The sequence below is a fragment of the Coregonus lavaretus genome, assembly GCF_964263955.1.
Source record: "Coregonus lavaretus genome assembly, chromosome: 6".
NCBI lineage: Eukaryota > Metazoa > Chordata > Actinopteri > Salmoniformes > Salmonidae > Coregonus > Coregonus lavaretus.
In genome coordinates, this window is record NC_139993.1 from 56920253 (window position 1) to 56940279 (window position 20027).

The 20027-nt window shown below is 45.5% G+C and overlaps 1 protein-coding gene across 2 annotated transcripts in view; it reads left to right on the top strand.

Moving 5' to 3' along the window:
- The window catches only part of jak1 (Janus kinase 1), a 91695-nt gene that overhangs the window by 42924 nt on the left and 28744 nt on the right, over window positions 1-20027 (top strand). For both annotated transcript variants that reach the window (XM_084163979.1, XM_084163980.1), the window contains 8 exons: window positions 1288-1633; window positions 1924-2106; window positions 3637-3794; window positions 8160-8274; window positions 9479-9677; window positions 16683-16792; window positions 17821-17967; window positions 18548-18635. In XM_084163979.1, coding sequence (XP_084020105.1) covers window positions 1288-1633; window positions 1924-2106; window positions 3637-3794; window positions 8160-8274; window positions 9479-9677; window positions 16683-16792; window positions 17821-17967; window positions 18548-18635 — 1346 coding nt within the window. The remainder of the gene's footprint in view (window positions 1-1287; window positions 1634-1923; window positions 2107-3636; window positions 3795-8159; window positions 8275-9478; window positions 9678-16682; window positions 16793-17820; window positions 17968-18547; window positions 18636-20027) is intronic.

A 20027-nucleotide genomic window follows, 5' to 3' on the forward strand; every position in this document is an offset into this window, starting at 1 on the left:
TATACACACACAACATAGACACACACACAGCTATACACACACTCACACACAACATAGACACACACACATATATACACACACTCACACACAACATAGACACACACACATATATACACACACTCACACACAACATAGACACACACACAGATATACTGTATAATCTTTACACACAACATAGACACACACACATATATACTGTATAATCTCTACACACAACATAGACACACACACAGATATACTGTATAATCTCTACACACAACATAGACACACACACATATATACACACACTCACACACAACATAGACACACACACAGATATACTGTATAATCTCTACACACAACATAGACACACACACAGATATACTGTATAATCTTTACACACAACATAGACACACACACAGATATACTGTATAATCTTTACACACAACATAGACACACACACAGTTATACTGTATAATCTCTACACACAACATAGACACACACACAGTTATACTGTATAATCTCTACACACAACATAGACACACACACAGTTATACTGTATAATCTTTACACACATATTTCACAAATGGAAAGGAATGACAATGCCCCTAATTCCTCCACTGCCTCCATCTATCGCCCTCCCTTCACTACTCCCTCTTTCCTCCCTTCACTACTCCCTCTTTCCTCCCTTCACTACTCCCTCTTTCCTCCCTTCACTACTCCCTCTTTCCTCCCTTCACTACTCCCTCTTTCCTCCCTTCACTACTCCCTCTTTCCTCCCTTCACTACTCCCTCTTTCCTCCCTTCACTACTCCCTCTTTCCTCCCTTCAATACTCCCTCTTTCCTCCCTTCACTACTCCCTCTTTCCTCCCTTCACTACTCCCTCTTTCCTCCCTTCACTACTCCCTCTTTCCTCCCTTCACTACTCCCTCTTTCCTCCCTTCACTACTCCCTCTTTCCTCCCTTCACTACTCCCTCTTTCCTCCCTTCAATACTCCCTCTTTCCTCCCTTCACTACTCCCTCTTTCCTCCCTTCAATACTCCCTCTTTCCTCCCTTCACTACTCCCTCTTTCCTCCCTTCACTACTCCCTCTTTCCTCCCTTCACTACTCCCTCTTTCCTCCCTTCAATACTCCCTCTTTCCTCCCTTCAATACTCCCTCTTTCCTCCCTTCACTACTCCCTCTTTCCTCCCTTCAATACTCCCTCTTTCCTCCCTTCACTACTCCCTCTTTCCTCCCTTCAATACTCCCTCTCTCCTCCATCTCTACTCCCTCTCTCCTCCATCTCTACTCCCTCTCTCTCCAGCTACAAGCGTTTCATCCCGGAGAAACTGAACAGGCAAATCAAGCAGCGCAACATTCTCACCCGGCTCCGCATCAACAACGTCTTCAAGAACTTCCTGAATGAGTTCAACTGTCGCACTGTGCAGGACAGTAACATCACACTGTACGACCTGAAGATCAAGTACCTGTCCACCCTGGAAGGCCTGACCCGGGGCCTGGGGAGGGAGGTGCTGGAGCCCAGGGCCCTGGTAGTTACCCAGGAGGGAGAGACCAATGGGTGGCTTAGCCACAGACCTGAGCCCTCCCTGGCCATGGAGGTCCAGGTTACTGGCACCACAGGGATATCATACAGGAGGAAGCCCCCTAATGTGAGTGGTCACTGGGTCCTTTTTGATGTTAAGGAGGTTGTGTGGGATTTTAGTTGAGTTGGTGTGAGATTTCTGGAGTGAGTTTGGAGGTTTTCAAATGTTCTTGAGTGGTTTTGAGTGGGTGGAATGTGGTATTTGTGTGGGCGTGATTTTGAGTTTGCTTGAGAAACGGTATATTATCTCTGAAGTTGGAGTGAATTTGGAAGGTATTGATGAAGTATCTGAATGTATTTCTAAACTCATCTAAGAGAAATCTCTTTACAATGTATTTATTATTTCATTGGCAATAGAATACCCTGACCCTGAAAGAGAAGAACAAGTCCAAAAAGAACAAGCTTGAGGGCAAACAGAACAAGCCCAAGAAGAATGACGCCAGCGACAGCTGGGTTACATTCTGTGACTTCCACGAGATCACACACATCGTCATCAAAGAGTCCACAGTCACCATCTTCAGACAGGATAACAAGAAGATGGTGAGAGACACACGCATCTCTCCAAACACTACTTTAGCTCGGATTATGCAGGTGATGTAGATTAAGTAGTAACAGTAGCGTATTAATGAGTGATTAATGAACGTTGTCTCTACTGTACTGTCTCAGCTTCAGCCAGCCAGAGTTCAAATGTCACCGGGCCTAACAGCCAGCCAACCTAGCCGAGGGACAAATAATCGGATTAGTAGTCTGTGTTTAGATTAGATTAGATTAGATTATCATTAGACCTCTGTCCAGAATAGAGCTATGTACAGTGAGAAACGTGTACACTACCCGAGTGTGAACAAAACAGTACAATATGTTGGCCTAGCTCTGTGGGACTGAAATGATCACTATGACTGCATGGCAGGGCATCACTGTGACTGCATGGCAGGGCATCACTGTGACTGCATTCCAGGGCATCACTGTGACTGCATGGCAGGGCATCACTGTGACTGCATGCCAGGGCATCACTGTGACTGCATTCCAGGGCATCACTGTGACTGCATGGCAGGGCATCACTGTGACTGCATGCCAGGACATCACTGTGACTGCATGGCAGGGCATCACTGTGACTGCATGGCAGGGCATCACTGTGACTGCATGGCAGGGCATCACTGTGACTGCATGGCAGGGCATCACTGTGACTGCATTCCAGGGCATCACTGTGACTGCATGGCAGGGCATCACTGTGACTGCATGCCAGGGCATCACTGTGACTGCATGGCAGGGCATCACTGTGACTGCATGGCAGGGCATCACTGTGACTGCATGCCAGGGCATCACTTTGACTGCATGGCAGGGCATCACTGTGACTGCATGCCAGGGCATCACTGTGACTGCATGCCAGGGCATCACTGTGACTGCATTCCAGGGCATCACTGTGACTGCATGGCAGGGCATCACTGTGACTGCATGCCAGGGCATCACTGTGACTGCATGGCAGGGCATCACTGTGACTGCATGGCAGGGCATCACTGTGACTGCATGCCAGGGCATCACTGTGACTGCATGCCAGGGCATCACTGTGACTGCATGCCAGGGCATCACTGTGACTGCAAGAGAAAGGCTACTGTTGCATGTACAGTAGGTCTAGATTATTTATGTGTTGATCAGAAATATCAAAACATTCTTTCAACAACTCTAAAGCAGTTGCCTTTCTATGGCGCAGGAACCACTGACTCACTACCTTTTTCTATAATCAAGACACCTGCTGGTCATTCTTAACTGGTTAGGACAGCTCATGAGGTGTCCTAAATATCTGTCGACTAGGTGGGACTCTTATGGCTACCCATTTTTGTACCTATAAGAGTCGGAGTAAAATGGCTCTAGTCTCAGCACTTACAACCAGTTTCTACTGTGAGATGCTTTGTGGATACGGGCCCAGGACACTAAGGAAAGGAAACTTGTGGAGTGTTTTGGAACACAGACTAAGGCGTCAGCTAATGGGGATCTAAATAAAGAATCAAGAATCAAATGTATTGATTTATAAAGTATTTCTTACTATTGTTTAATTCTCCTATTGTCCCACAGGAGGTGCAGCTGGAGTTTAAAGGGGAGGCGTTGGGGTTCGCTGCCCTGGTGGACGGGTACTTCCGTCTAACGGTAGATGCCCACCACTACCTGTGTACAGAGGTGGCCCCTTCCTCTGTGGTGCAGAACCTACAGAACTGCTGTCATGGACCTATCTGGTCAGTACTCAGACACTCTCTCTCTCTCTGTCTGTCTCTCTCTCTCTCTCTCTCTCTCTCTCTCTCTCTCTCTCTCTCTCTCTCTCTCTCTCTCTCTCTCTCTCTCTCTCTCTGTGTGTCTCTCTGTCTCTCTCTCTCTGTCCATCTCTCTCTCTCTGTCCGTCTCTCTCTCTCTCTGACTGTTTCTCTCTCTTTCTCTGACTGTTTCTCTCTCTCTCTCTGTCCGTCTCTCTCTCTCTGACTGTTTCTCTCTCTCTCTCTGACTGTTTCTCTCTCTCTCTCTCTGACTGTTTCTCTCTCTCTCTCTCTGACTGTTTTCTCTCTCTCTCTGACTGTTTCTCTCTCTCTCTGACTTTCTCTCTCTCTCTGACTGTTTCTCTCTCTCTCTCTCTGACTGTTTCTCTCTCTCTCTCTCTGACTGTTTCTCTCTCTCTCTGACTGTTTCTCTCTCTCTCTGACTTTCTCTCTCTCTCTGACTGTTTCTCTCTCTCTGAATGTTTCTCTCTCTCTCTCTCTCTCTGACTGTTTCTCTCTCTCTCTGACTGTTTCTCTCTCTCTCTCTCTCTGACTGTTTCTCTCTCTCAATTCAAGTCAATTCAATTTCAATTTAAGGGCTTTATTGGCATGGGAAACGTATGTTAACATTGCCAAAGCAAGTGAAGTAGATAGTAAACAAAAGTGAAATAAACAATAAATATTAACAGGAAACATTACACTCAGAAGTTCCAAAATAATAAATACATTTCAAATGTCATATTATGTATATATACAGTGTTGTAACAATGTGCAAATAGTTAAAGTACAAATGGGAAAATAAATAAACATAAATATGGGTTGTATTTACAATGTTGTTTGTTCTTCACTGGTTGCCCTTTTCTTGTGCCAACAGGTCACAAATATTGCTGCTGTGATTGCACACTGTGGTATTTCACCCAGTAGATAAGGGAGTTTATTAAAATTGGGTTTGTTTTCAAATTCTTTGTGGATCTCTGTAATCTGAGGGAAATATGTGTCTCTAATATGGTCATACATTTGGCAAGAGGTTAGAAAGTGCAGCTCGGTTTCAACCTCATTTTGTGGGCAGTGTGCACATAGCCTGTCTTCTCTTGAGAGCCAGGTCTGCCTACGGCGGCCTTTCTCAATAGCAAGGCTCTCTCTCTCGCAATTCAATTCAATTCAACTCTCTCTCTCTCTGTCTCTGGCTGTATCTCTCTGACTGTTTCTCTCTCTCTCTCTCTGACTATTTCTCTCTCTGACTGTTTCTCTTTCTGACTGTTTCTCTCTCTCTGTCCGTCTGTCTCTCTCTGTCCGTCTGTCTCTCTCTGTCCGTCTGTCAGTCTCTCTCTGTCCGTCCGTCTGTCTCTCTCTCTCTCTGTCTCTCTCTCTCTCTCTCTCTCTCTCTCTGTCTCTCTCTCTCTCTCTCTCTGTCTGTCTGTCTGTCTGTCTCTCTCTCTCTCTCTCTCTCTTTCTCCCTCTCTTTGTCTCTCTCTCTTTGTCTCTCTCTCTTTGTCTCTCTCTGTCCGTCTGTCAGTCTCTCTGTCCGTCCGTCTGTCTCTCTCTCTGTCTCTCTGTCTCTCTGTCTGTCTGTCTGTCTGTCTGTCTGTCTGTCTGTCTGTCTGTCTGTCTCTCTCTCTCTGTCTATCTCTGTCTCTCTCTCTCTGTCTCTCTCTCTCTCTCTGACTGTTTCTCTCTCTCTCTCTCGCTGACTGTTTCTCTCTCTCTCTCTGACTGTTTCTCTCTCTGACTATTTTTTTTTTCTCTCTCTCTCTCTGACTTTTTTTCTCTCTCTCTCTCTCTGACTGTTTCTCTCTCTTTCTCTGACTGTCTCTCTCAATTCAATTTCAATTTAAGGGCTTTATTGGCATGGGAAACGTGTGTTAACATTGCCAAAGCAAGTGAAGTAGATAGTAAACAAAAGTGAAATAAACAATAAATATTAACAGTAAACATTACACTCAGAAGTTTCAAAAGAATAAAGACATTTCAAATGTCATATTATGTATATATACAGTGTTGTAACAATGTGCAAATAGTTAAAGTACAAATGGGAAAATAAATAAACATAAATATGGGTTGTATTTACAATGTTGTTTGTTCTTCACTGGTTGCCCTTTTCTTGTGGCAACAGGTCACAAATCTTGCAGCTGTGATGGCACACTGTGGATTTTCACCCAGTAGATAAGGGAGTTTATCAAAATTGGGTTTGTTTTCAAATTCTTTGTGGATCGCTGTAATCTGAGGGAAATATGTGTCTCTAATATGGTCATACATTTGGCAGGAGGTTAGGAAGTGCAGCTCAGTTTCCACCTCATTTTGTGGGCAGTGTGCACATAGCCTGTCTTCTCTTGAGAGCCAGGTCTGCCTACGGCGGCCTTTCTCAATAGCAAGGCTATGCTCACTGAGTCTGTACATAGTCAAAGCTTTCCTTAAGTTTGGGTCAGTCACAGTGGTCAGGTATTCTGCCACTGTGTACTCTCTGTTTAGGGCCAAATAGCATTCTAGTTTGCTCAGTTTTTTTGTTTGTTCTTTCCAATGTGTCAAGTAATTATCTTTTTGTTTTCTCATGATTTGGTTGGGTCTAATTGTGTTGTTGTTGTTGTTGTCCTGGGGCTGTGTGGGGTCTGTTTGTGTTTGTAAACAGAGCCCCAGGACAAGCTTACTTAGGGGACTCTTCTCCAAGTTCATCTCTCTGTAGGTGATGGCTTTGTTATGGAAGGTTTGGGAATCGCTTCCTTTTAAGTGGTTATAGAATTTAACGGCTCTTTTCTGGATTTTGATAATTAGCGGGTATTGGCCTAATTCTGCTCTGCATGCATTATTTGGTGTTTTACGTTGTACACGGAGGATGTTTTTTTTTTTTTTTGTGAATTCTTGGTTGGTGAGTGGACCCCAGACCTCAGAACCATAAAGGGCAATGGGTTCTATAACTGATTCAAGTATTTTTAGCCAGATCCTAATTGGTATGTCAAATTTTATGTTCCTTTTGATGGCATAGAAGGCCCTTCTTGCCTTGTCTCTCAGATCGTTCACAGCTTTGTGGAAGTTACCTGTGGCGCTGATGTTTAGTCCGAGGTATGTATCGTTTTTTGTGTGATCTAGTGCAACGGTGTCTAGATGGAATTTGTATTTGTGGTCCTGGCAACTGGACCTTTTTTGGAACACCATTATTTTTGTCTTACTGAGATTTACTGTCAGGGCCCAGGTCTGACAGAATCTGTGCATAAGATCTAGGTGCTGCTGTAGGCCCTCCTTGGTTGGTGACAGAAGCACCAGATCATCAGCAAACAGAAGACATTTTACTTCAGATTCTAGTAGGGTGAGGCCGGGTGCTGCAGACTGTTCTAGTGCCCTCGCCAATTCGTTGATATATATGTTGAAGAGGGTGGGGCTTAAACTGCATCCCTGTCTCACCCCACGGCCCTGTGGAAAGAAATGTGTGTGTTTTTTGCCAATTTTAACCGCACACTTGTTGTTTGTGTACATGGATTTTATAATGTCGTATGTTTTTCCCCCAACCCCACTTTCCATCAATTTGAATAGCAGACCCTCATGCCAAATTGAGTCAAAAGCTTTTTTGAAATCAACAAAGCATGAGAAGACTTTGTTTTGGTTTGTTTGTTTGTCAATTAGGGTGTGCAGGGTGAATACGTGGTCTGTCGTACGGTAATTTGGTAAAAAGCCAATTTGACATTTGCTCAGTACATTGTTTTCACTGAGGAAATGAACTAGTCTGCTGTTAATGATAATGCAGAGGATTTTCCCAAGATTGCTGTTGACGCATATCCCACGGTAGTTATTGGGGTCAAATTTGTCTCCACTTTTGTGGATTGGGGTGATCAGTCCTTGGTTCCAAATATTGGGGAAAATATCTCTCTCTCTCTGTCTCTGTCTCTGTCTCTGTCTCTCTCTCTCTCTCTCTCTCTCTCTCTCTCTCTCTCTCTCTCTCTCTGTCTCTCTGTCTCTCTGTCTCTGTCTCTGTCTCTGTCTCTGTCTCTCTCTGTCTCTGTCTCTCTCTCGGTCTCTCTCTCTCTCTCTCTCTCTCTCTCTCTCTCTCTCTCTCTCTCTCTCTCTCTCTCTCTCTCTCTCTCTCTCTCTGTCTCTCTGTCTCTGTCTCTGTCTCTGTCTCTCTCTCTCTCTGTCTCTCTCTCTCTCTGTCTCTGTCTCTCTCCCTGTCTCTGTTTCTGTCTGTCTTTCTCTGTCTATCTCTTTCTGGCTTTTGTTTTCTCTCTTCATTCCCATCTTTATCTTCCATCTCTCTACTACCTTTCTTCTTGTCCTTCTACCTTTCTCTATCTGTTTCATTTCTCTTAATCTAGTGTTGAGTTTAGTGTTTTTGACTGTTGGTTCTGTTTGTCCCTCCTACAGTACGGAGTATGCCATCCAGAAGCTTCGTCAGGAGGGCAACGAGGAGGGAACCTACGTCCTGCGCTGGTCCTGTACTGACTACCATTACATCATCATGACCGTGGTCTGCAGCGAGGTAACACACACACACACACACAAATACACACTCTGAAAACTATGGCTGGGACGATACCAGTATCACAATACTCGTTAGTATTGTGGCAAGGAAATATAAAACGATGCGGATTTAACTTCTTTAGGAAAATGGCTCTAATGTTGCAAACAAACATCATTATGTTGTCATCCATAGTCACATTTATTTATTTTCCAAGTTATAGCACACAATATTTTACTAACAGCAGGTTCTTAAAGGACCAAAGTGTATGGTCTGTTTCGTGTTTTCATTTGTTGCCATGGAAAAAATATTGCGATACTGGTATCGACACAGCCCTACTAAGAACACAAACAATGTATTTTTGCAGGCAGGGAGAGTGGGGTGGAAATTACTGAAGTGGGCGACGTGGAACAAGTGGAGAAGTTCGATAAAACGCCAAAGTTCAGAGTTCACAGATCATCACACAAGGAAGTGACTAGGAGCTGTCTTATGAACAGTTATAACTCAGATGATACCAAAACATGACACACACACACACTCATTGTTTGACTGTTTCGTTTTTATCTGATAAAGAGTACTGAGAACAATAATGATGATATAAGAGCAATAAGGAAGTCCTTTTCAGACAATGTGTGGTTACTGTCAAAACAAGCACATACCAGGTGACACACCAGATCAGAGTACATTTTGAGCGTAACCTGGTGGTCTGGTCTGGTGTATGTATCACATTACAGCACCATGGTAAGGTGAGATGAACTCCATTAGTAACACTGAATGAGCAGCCTCATATGCATGCATGAGACATGGTCAAACATGGGCTCGCAGTGTGTGTGTGTGTGTGTGTGTGTGTGTGTGTGTGTGTGTGTGTGTGTGTGTGTGAGAGAGAGAAACAGAGTATGTGAGTGTGTTCTTGTTTGGGGCATCCATTCTCAATGAAATGAATTCAGTACCAGCTGAACTCTTGTGTGGTTGTTCTAACATATTTCCCGCTTTCACTACCAGCTGAACTCTTGTGTGGTTGTTCTAACATATTTCCCTCTTTCACTACCAGCTGAACTCTTGTGTGGTTGTTCTAACATATTTCCCTCTTTCACTCCCTCTCTCCCTCAAATTTTCTTCTCCTTTCTTTTGATGCCTTCAATCTGACCACTCGCCTCTCCTTATGTCTCTCCCCCCTCTCCCTCTTCCCCTATCTCCATCCCTCCATCCCCCTCTCTGTCTTCAGTTGGATCTGTGTGAGTCGAGACAGGTGCGTCAGTATAAGAACTTCCAGATCGAGGTGGGTTCAGAGGGTTTCCGTCTCTACGGGACAGAGACCTACAGGTCATCTCTCAGAGAGCTGCTAGAACACCTGTCTGGACAGAACCTCCGTACGGATAACCTCCGCTTCCAGCTCAGCCGCTGCTGCCCCCCACAGCCCAGAGGTAGGGGGAGAGAGACACACACATACAGTACACACACAAACACACACACCCACATACACACACACACACACGTACACACACCTGCACGTACACTGTGTCTCATACTATTGGTCAGTATGAAAGTCTCACTTCAGCTTTTAGTATTTTTATTTCAGCCCCTCAGAATGTCACGCTGCCCTTTGTATACATGTCAAACACACACAATCACACACATTGCCTTAAACCCTCAGTGTGATTTGGCTCTGGTCAGCTGAAAGGATGTTCCTTTTAAAGCCTGTTTACACGATGAGTTCTAGTTTCTCTTAGCGACACTGCCTCACCATGGTAACCACTCGCTTAACCCTCTCAGTACCTCAGCTCTGTTTGTAGCTGTGTGCATCCGTGTGTGGATGTGGCTATGTGTTTTTGCAATTGTATGTGTACACTGTAAAACCAAGTGTTTAGGATCTGAACACATAACTAAACACTTTTCTGTAACACTTTTTAAACGCGTTAAGGCATTTAGAATTTCAATGAAAACGCGTCACAGTGTTACGATTGTAAACACCAGAACATGTTTATTCGCTGTAACACTTTTTAAACACAGGGGCACATTTATTCAGCACAAGGCGTTTAGGTTTTAAACACTAACACTGGGGGTGTTGTTTTAACACTGTAGGGTGTAAAGCTGTATTTGCATATTTCCCAGCATGCCTTTTGAGTGAATGTGAGTGATAACCACCCATGACTGTGTTTGTTAGTGACAGACATGGTTGTTGCATTCAATAACTTATATTCCTCAAGCTTTCACCAAGTGACTGCCTAAGGGAATGTGTTTCAATTTATATTAAACCCTTTATGACCACATATTATACATGTCATAAGGCCTTTAGTTATGGCCTAGTTATTCTCGACATTGTGGTCTGAAAATCCTGGCTCATGGGCGACATCAGACCTGCAAGTCACAATACGCTGGTTTGTGAAGTGATTAGTAATTCCTATCGGAATCCAGCCAGATAGTATTTTATCACCCACAACCTGCACTCAGAAGGACTGCTATGATGAAGGACTTGACAAACAAGACTACCTAAACTGGAAAAACTATCTCAGTAACGGGTGCAATAAATCCAACCCCTTACAGACTGTATTAGTTTAGAAAAATTTAATTGATTTATCTTTGTGTAGTATAAGATCAATTAATTAATCAATGTGCATGAGGAAACATAGATATTAAAACAAACTATTGTAAAAAAAAAAAATCTACCTCCAACAAAGCATGTTGGGAAATATGTTAACAGAAATGAACTCAACACAGTTGAGTAACAAACATTTAAAAGATTTATTGAATCAAATGTCCTGTTTAGTTGTGCTGAAATGTAGGTAAGCTGACAGACATTCCTAACACTGATCTGAATAAAAGGCATGGAAAGTCACATCAATATCGAATGACTAAATGCACTTTAAACAAGACGATAGGAAAGGAAAATCTGTCACGACCGTCTATGAAGTAGGACCAAAGCGCAGCGTTGGTAGCGAACATATTGACTTTAATGAAATACACGAGAATACAAAACAAAACACGATCATGAAGTCCTCAGTGACAACGACTGAACATAGAACAAAAACCCACAAACACAAGGTGAAAACACACAGTTTAAATATGGCTCCCAATCAGAGATAACGAGCCGACAGCTGACACTCGTTACCTCCGATTGGGAGTCATTTGACCAAACACAACCAATGACAAACCAACCAAACAAAACACAACCAAAACGAACACACCCTGGCTCAAAATACAAAGTCCCGGAGCCAGAGCGTGACAGTACCCCCCCCTAAAGGCGCGGACTGCGACCGCTCCTCAAAACCCCAAAACAGGGGAGGGCTGGGTGGGCATTACTCCTCGGAGGCGGCTCCGGTTCCGGGCTTGACCCCCACCCTTCTTCAATCCCCCCGTAGCGCCCCCGGTCCGATCTGACCCAGCTGGTAGGATCTGGACTGACGACGCGCACCCCTGGCTTGGCGCGTGAGGCAGGAACGGACCGGACCTGGCTGACGATACGCACCCTAGGCTTGATGCGTGGAGCCGGAACGGGCCTCACCAAGCTGACGACTCGCATCCCTGGCTTGGTGCGAGTAGCAGGAATGGGCTGGATCAGGCTGACGGCTCGCACCCTTGGCTTGGTGCGAGTAGCAGGGACGAGCTGAACCCGGCTGACGACTCGCACCCTTGGCTTGGTGCGAGTAGCAGGAACGGGCTGGACCAGGCTGACGACTCGCATCCCTGGTTTGGTGCGAGTAGCAGGAACGGGCTGAACCAGGCTGACGACTCGCACCGTAGGTTTGGTGCGAGTGGCAGGAACAGGCCGGGTCGGCCTGGCGACGCACACCGTAGGCTTTGCGCGTGGAACAGGAACAGGCCGGGCTGGGCTGGCGACGCACACCGTAGGCTTTGCGCGTGGAACAGGAACAGGCCGGGCTGGGCTGGCGACGCACACCGTAGGCTTAGTGCGAGGAGCAGGAACAGGCCGGGCTGGGCTGGCGACGCGCACCACAGACTCGGTGCGGAGCGCAGGAACGGGCCGGGCTGGGCTGTCGACGCACACCGTAGGTTTGGAGCGGGGAGCAGGAATAGACCGGACCGTACTGGGGACACACACCACTGGCTCTACACCGGGATCTGGAACGGGCCGGACCGGACTGGCAACACCCGCCAGTACCTCTCGCCGTGCCTCTACGCCTTCCATCCCCTCTTCTACCAGTGGCCCCCGTAACCTGGCGGCCTCCTCTGCGACCCCGCTGGACCGCTCCATAGCGGCCTCCTGCTGCCCCGATGTCGTGAGCCCCCCCATAAAAATTTTCTGGGGTTCTCTCCTCCCCGTGGACCAGGCCTCTATAGTCCTCTCCCAACCTTCGCTCTTCTGTCTCCACCACTCGTCATCCAACTCCTGGAAACGCTGCTTGGTCTCGTTGTGGTGGGTTTTTCTGTCACGACCGTCTATGAAGTAGGACCAAAGCGCAGCGTTGGTAGCGAACATATTGACTTTAATGAAATACACGAGAATACAAAACAAAACACGATCATGAAGTCCTCAGTGACAACGACTGAACATAGAACAAAAACCCACAAACACAAGGTGAAAACACACAGTTTAAATATGGCTCCCAATCAGAGATAACGAGCCGACAGCTGACACTCGTTACCTCCGATTGGGAGTCATTTGACCAAACACAACCAATGACAAACCAACCAAACAAAACACAACCAAAACGAACACACCCTGGCTCAAAATACAAAGTCCCGGAGCCAGAGCGTGACAAAATCTGAACACTTAGGAGATATAGCTGTTCTCCTGGTTGGAAACTGAAAGAAAAAAGCTGACTAACATGTTTAATCTTGCATTGTAAATGCCGTTTTTTTGGTTTGTTTAGGTTATAAACTTGTCAAATGTTTTCATTGTTTTACAGTGCGTGGGTGCGTGTGTGTGGGTGTAAGATGGAGGGAAGGAGGGACAGTATCTATGTGTGGGTGTTTTTGCAATTGTATGTGTCTGTGTGCGTGCATGTACTGTGTGTCTGTGTGCGTGCATGTACTGTGTGTCTGTGAGCACCCTGTCCTGTTTATCCTCTCTCTCTCTCTCTGTGTGTGTGTGTGTGTGTGTGTGTGTGTGTGTGTGTGTGTGTGTGTGTGTGTGTGTGTGTGTGTGCGTCAGGAGAAGGAAGACGGAGTAATACTGTGGTTTCCACAGCACAGCTCTCCTCTGTTTACAGCAGACAGGTGTGGGAGGTGGAAGCGTGTGTTTTTATTAGGGGTGTAATGGTAGGGGTGTTCGGTACGGGGACCTCGGTTCGGTCTGCACTGTGAACCCGAATGAATACACCTATAAACATGCACCTGCGTAGATCTAGGCACATAAACAGTGTAGAGGCCTTAAGCAAACCAAAGCCGAAGTTGAGGGGCCTTTGTGAGTCAAATCTGCAGTAAAACTGGTTTAGTTTATTTGGCAGTGAGGGGTCGTTTGCCGTCGGGGGAGCTTTTAGTTTGTAGTTGGTCATTTGTTTTAGTCCTTTCCAGACAGACGAGCAGTCGTTGCTGGAGAACTGCTGCTCTAGCCTGAGTTTGTACCTCTGTTTGGCTGCCTTAATTCCTGAGTGTAGCTTTTTCTTGGCAATCTATTAATGTGGTTTTGAACTTGTTTACAAGCATAATAGTTGTACTTTTAATTTATGGTTGACACAGCTTGATGGCCATTAGTCAATCAACGTTTCTCAACGAGTTCAAATCACATGAATGAATCCAACTGGTATTTACGACTTCACAACTGGTACATTCCCACCTCCCACATGGTTATAAACGCAGCATCAGAGTGGAAACTTGAGAGGCCCAACATAACAATCCAGTCAGAACAGACAATGCAAGGAACATTGAGAATGCTGAACATTGTAAATTACAATTCATTTTCCCACTGTACCGAACCGAACCCTGACCCCAAAACCGCAATACGTACTGTACTGTGATTTTGTGAACTGTTAGGAGAACTGTTACACCCCTAGTTTTTATGTTGTTGTGTGTGTGCGTCTGTTCACATTTTCGGTTTTACTATCCTTATGGGGACCAGAAGTCCTCACAAGGATGGTAAAACAAGGAATATTCACACAAGTGCTGACATTTCGCCGGTCCCCACAAGGAAAAAGGCAATTTTAGGCTTAGCGGCTAGGGTTAGGGTTAGAATTGGGGTTAGGAGTTAGGTTAGGGTTTGGGGTTAGGGTTAGGGTTAGGGTTAAAGTTGGGGTTAGGGAAAATAGGATTTTGAATGGGAATCAATTGTTTGGTCCCCACAAGGATAGTAAAACAAACATATGTGTGTGTGTTGACAACCACAGAGAGTTGTTATTGTCAGAACATCACTTCCTCCTCTCCACCCAGCCACACCTGCGGGGGCGTTCAAACTCCACACACGCACCTACGTGCATATACTCATCTGTACTACTCACATACATTTATGCTTACGCAAGCAGACACACTTGTTGTTTTCAAGCCGAACACCAGCCCCCCCCCTTTGTTCATTCTTTACCAACTGATAGGGAGACTGGTGTCTGTGTTGCAGAAGCCTGGGTGGTGTTCATTAGGCACCAAAACTGAAAACTTTTAAAGGTTCAATGCAGTTGTTTTTATCTCCAAAAATTAAGTACCTTATTGTGATTGTTTAAAAAAAAAAAAAAAAAAAAGACACAAAAAATAGCTTCTTAGCAAATACCAATTTCTCAGGCAAGAATTTTGCTAGGACTGTCTGGGAGTGGTCTGAATGGGGAGGGGGAAACTGAACATTTACTGTTGTTGGCAGAGCGGTTTGGAACTCTCTTTGTTATTGATCTATTAACTAAAGGGACATTTCTATTTTTTTCAACTACATATTCATTATCTCTAGCACCACCCCAACATCAACATATGTGTAATGGCGCATTTCTATGTTTTGTAGAAAAAAAAGATAGAGGAAGATAAGTGTTTCCAATGACATCATTAAGCAATTAGTAGACAATTGGTAGGCAATGCCTCCTCATAATTTGTTAAAATCACATGATGCACACCGATGATGTCATTGGAAACACTTCCTCTATCTTTTTTTACTACAAAACATAGAAACGCACCATTTTCACATACACTACATGACCAAAAGTATGTGGACACCTGCTGAACATCTCATTCCAAAATCAACATGACTGGTCTGCACAGAGCCCTGACTGGAACTCGGTACTGAGTGTTGCAACCGAGGACAGACGATTTTTACGCGCTATGCACTTCAGCACTCGGCGGTCCCGTTCTGTGAGCTTGTGTGGCTTACTACTTCACGGCTGAGCCGTTGTTGTTCCTAGACATTTCCACTTCACAATAACAGCACTTACAGTTGACAGGGGCAGCTCTAGCAGGGCAGAAATGTGTCGAACTGACTTGTTGGAAAGGTGGCATCCTGTGACGGTGCCACGTTGAAAGTCACTGAGCTCTTCAGTAAGGCCATTCTACTGCCAATGTTTGTCTATGGAGATTGCATGGCTGTGTGCTCGATTTTATATACCTGTCAGCAACGGGTGTGGCTGAAATAGCCAAATCCACTAATTTGAAGGGGTGTCCACATACACTATACACTATATATACAAAAGTATGTTGATGTTGGGTTGGTTCTGGAGATGATGAATATGAAGTTTGTCAGAAGGTGTGCTGTGAAGGTGTGGTGCAGGAATCAAGCGCAGGACGCAGGAACTTAGTCCAATAGACTTTAGTGAACCAAAACTCAAAACGAGTCAAAAGAGCTTGGATACGAGCGATTACGCACACAGGCGTAAAATCAAACAAAATAACAAAAACGCACAAACACGTGCGAGAACCTCTCCAACACAGAGGAGAGAACGAAGCACAGACATACACGACAGCAAGTTCAATCACACACAACACATGACAAACACAACGAGAACTTATAGGACAATAATGAACGCTAAACGATAACAGGTGTACAACATCAAGACAAAACCAAACGAACATCGAAACATACAACGGTGGCAGCTAGTACTCCGGAGACGACGACCGCCGAAGCCTGCCCGAGCAAGGAAGAGAGGCAGCCTCGGCCGAAACCGTGACAAAGTTGAAAATGTTTTCTCTTTAACTCATTTACCACACGGCAATGTCACCATGGAAGGCCAAAACTCCATCCCACCAAAACAGACATTTCAGGAGGTCTTTTCAAACAGCTCTTAAAAGGGTATTATCCTAATTTTCACAATTTCACAGTATTATTACAACCTCATAGTGTGGAAATGTATATAAAACACAGGAAAATCGTTTTGGACTGCACTGGGCATTGAAAATGTTTTTCATGTTGTTGCATGCCCTGATGAATGTAACCCTGGTGTGTGTTGCACTGGCTAATGTGGAGTGTGTGTGTGTGTGTGTGTGTTGCACTGGCTAATATGGGATGTATGTGTGTGTGTGTGTGTTGCACTGGCTAATATGGGATGTATGTGTGTGTGTTTCAGAGGTGTCCAACCTGCTGGTGGTAACTAAGGACAGAGTGCTGATCCCCCAGACACCCCTGCAGGAGAGTCAACTCAGCTTCCACAGGATCCTCAAGGAGGAGATCATACAGGTGCAGTATCACACATACTCTACACACACTGCTACACACACTGCTACACACACTCTACACACACTCTACACACACTGCTACACACACTCTACACACACTTCTACACACACTGCTACACACACTCTACACACACTCTACACACACTGCTACACACTGCTACACACACTGCTACACACACTGCTACACACACTGCTACACACACTACACACACTCTACACACACTGCTACACACACTCTACACACACTACACACACTGCTACACACACTCCACACACACACACTGCTACACATAATCTACACACACTCTACATACACTCTACACACACTGCTACACACACTCTACACACACTGCTACACACACTCTACACACACTACACACACTGCTACACACACTGCTACATACACTCTACACACACACACTCTACACACACTCTACACACACTCCACACACACACACTGCTACACATACTCTACACACACTCTACATACACTCTACACACACTGCTACACACACTCTACACACACTACACACACTGCTACACACACTGCTACATACACTCTACACACACACACTCTACACACACTCTACACACACTCTACACACACTACACACACTGCTACACACACTGCTACATACACTCTACACACACACACTCTACACACACTCTACACACACTCTACACACACTCCACACACACTCTACACACACTCTACACACACACACACTGCTACACACTGCTACACACACTGCTACACACATTCTGCTACACACACTGCTACACAAACTCTACACACACACTCTACACAAACACACACTCTGCTACACACACTGCTACACACACAAACAGTACCCTTCCAGTACCTCTCAGTCACATCCATCCATCCATCGGCTGAAAGAGACTTTGTCAATCTTTTCTTTTCAAGCCACAATCTTTACTTTTCTAAAACACTTTCTAGTGTTTTCTTACTGGTGCTTGTCACCAGTGTGTATTTATGATGTGTGTATCTGTTCCTCCTGTCTCTATCAGGGAGAGCACCTGGGTCTGGGTACCCGGACCAACATCTATGCTGGAGTACTGAAGGTGAAGAGTGAGGAGGATGCAGGATACTATTCCTCTCAGGAGCTCAAAGTAGTTCTGAAGGTGTTGGGGTCTGGACACAGAGACATCTCCCTGGTAAGACACACTTACACTATCTACATCATGGGATTCTTTTAAGGACTCCCTCAAGAAGAGTGAAGAAGGCACAGTGATGCCGAAACGTTGGTGTTTTACCCAATAAAGGACTGGGAGTTTATATATGGAGTGTGGACTCTCTTTATTTGTTTTTATAGCTTACAGTTTACTTGTCGTTAGTCAGCACCTCTACACTAAGTGATGTTCTCTGGGTGTGCTCTAGCTCATGCTTTTTATTAGACTGTGTCAGTATTTTGCCACGTTCCATATTAGCTAACTCTGACTCTCTCTCCCCCTCTCTCTCCCTCTCTTTTCTCTCTCTCTCCTGTCTCTTCTTATGTCTCTCGCTCTCTCTCTCTCTCTCCTGTCTCTACCTATGTCTCTCGCTCTCTCTCTCTCTCTCTCTCTCTCTCTCTCTCTCTCTCTCTCTCTCTCTCCTGTCTTCCTATGTCTCTCTCTCTCTCTCTCTCTCTCTCTCTCTCTCTCTCTCTCTCTCTCTCTCTCTCTCTCTCTCTCTCTCTCTCTCTCTCTCTTTTTCTCTCTCTCTCCTGTCCCTCTATTTTTCTCTGTCTCTCCCCAGGCCTTCTTTGAGACAGCCAGTATGATGCGGCAGGTCTCCCATAAGCACATCGCCCTGCTCTATGGAGTCTGTGTACGCCACCTTGAGAGTGAGTGTACGCACGCACACGCACACACACACACACACACACACACACACACACACACACACGCATACACACACACACACACACGCACACGCGCACACACACACACACACACACACACACGCATACACACACACACACACACACGCGCACACACACACACACACACACACACACACACACACACACACACAGTATCCTACATGACCCCTCTAAACTTCTCTTCATTGATTAGTGTAAGCAGTGTTCATACAGGACATATACTACAGTATTTCAGTAGCAGATCAGGAGATATGATAGGACTTGCCATTATTTGCAAATAATGAATTCCCCATGAGCTGTTGACTCAGTATTGAATAGTACGTTGACATAGGCTGAATCTCAAACCGACCACCTCGAGCACCTCGAGCACTCGATAAAGGACTTATGGGCCAAGCGTTGGGTTTGAGATTCAGCTACAGTGAGGGAAAAAAGTATTTGATCACCTGCTGATTTTGTACGTTTGCCCACTGACAAAGACATGATCAGTCTATGCATGTGTGCACATGTTATGTGTGTGTGGGCGTATGTAGTGTGTGTGTGTGTGTGTTTGTTGGGGTGTCAGTGTATGTATGTGTGAGTGTCTGGGTAGAGTCCAGTTTGTGTGCATAGAGTCAGTGCAAGAGAGTTAGTGCAAAAAAGGGTCAATGCAGGTAGCCATTTGATTAACTATTTAGCAGTCTGGTTTAGCAGTCTTAGGGCTTGGGGGTAGAAGCTGTTCAGGGTCCTGTTGGTTCCAGACTGGTGCATTGGTAACGCTTGCCATGCGGTAGCAGAGAGAACAGTATGGCTTGAGTGGCTGGAGTCTTTGACAATTTTTTGGGCCTTCCTATGACACCGACTGATAGAGATGTCCTGGATGGCAGGGAGCTCGGCCCCAGTGATGTACTGGGCTGTACTCACCACTCTCTGTAGCGCCTTGCGTTCGGGTGCCTTGCAGTTGCCGTACCAAGCAGTGATGCAACCAGTCAAGATGCTCTCAATGGTGCAGCTGTATATTTTTAGGCTGCCTCATCGTTGTCAGTGATGAGTCCTACCACCGCCGTGTCGTCAGCAAACTTGATAAAGGTGTTGGAGGCGTGCGTGGCCTTGAAGTCGTGCGTGAACAGGGAGTACGGGAAGGGACTAAGCACACACCCCTGAGGGGCCCCTGTGTTGATGGTCAACATGGTGGATGTGTTATTACCTACCCTAACTGCCTGGGGGTGGCCCGTCAGGAAGTCCAGGATCCATTTGCAGAGGGAGGTGTTCAGTCCCAGGGTCCTGAGAGCAGTATGGTGTTGAATGCTGAGCTGTAGTCAATTAACAGCATTCATACATACTGTAGGTACAGTACATTCAGAAAGTATTCAGACC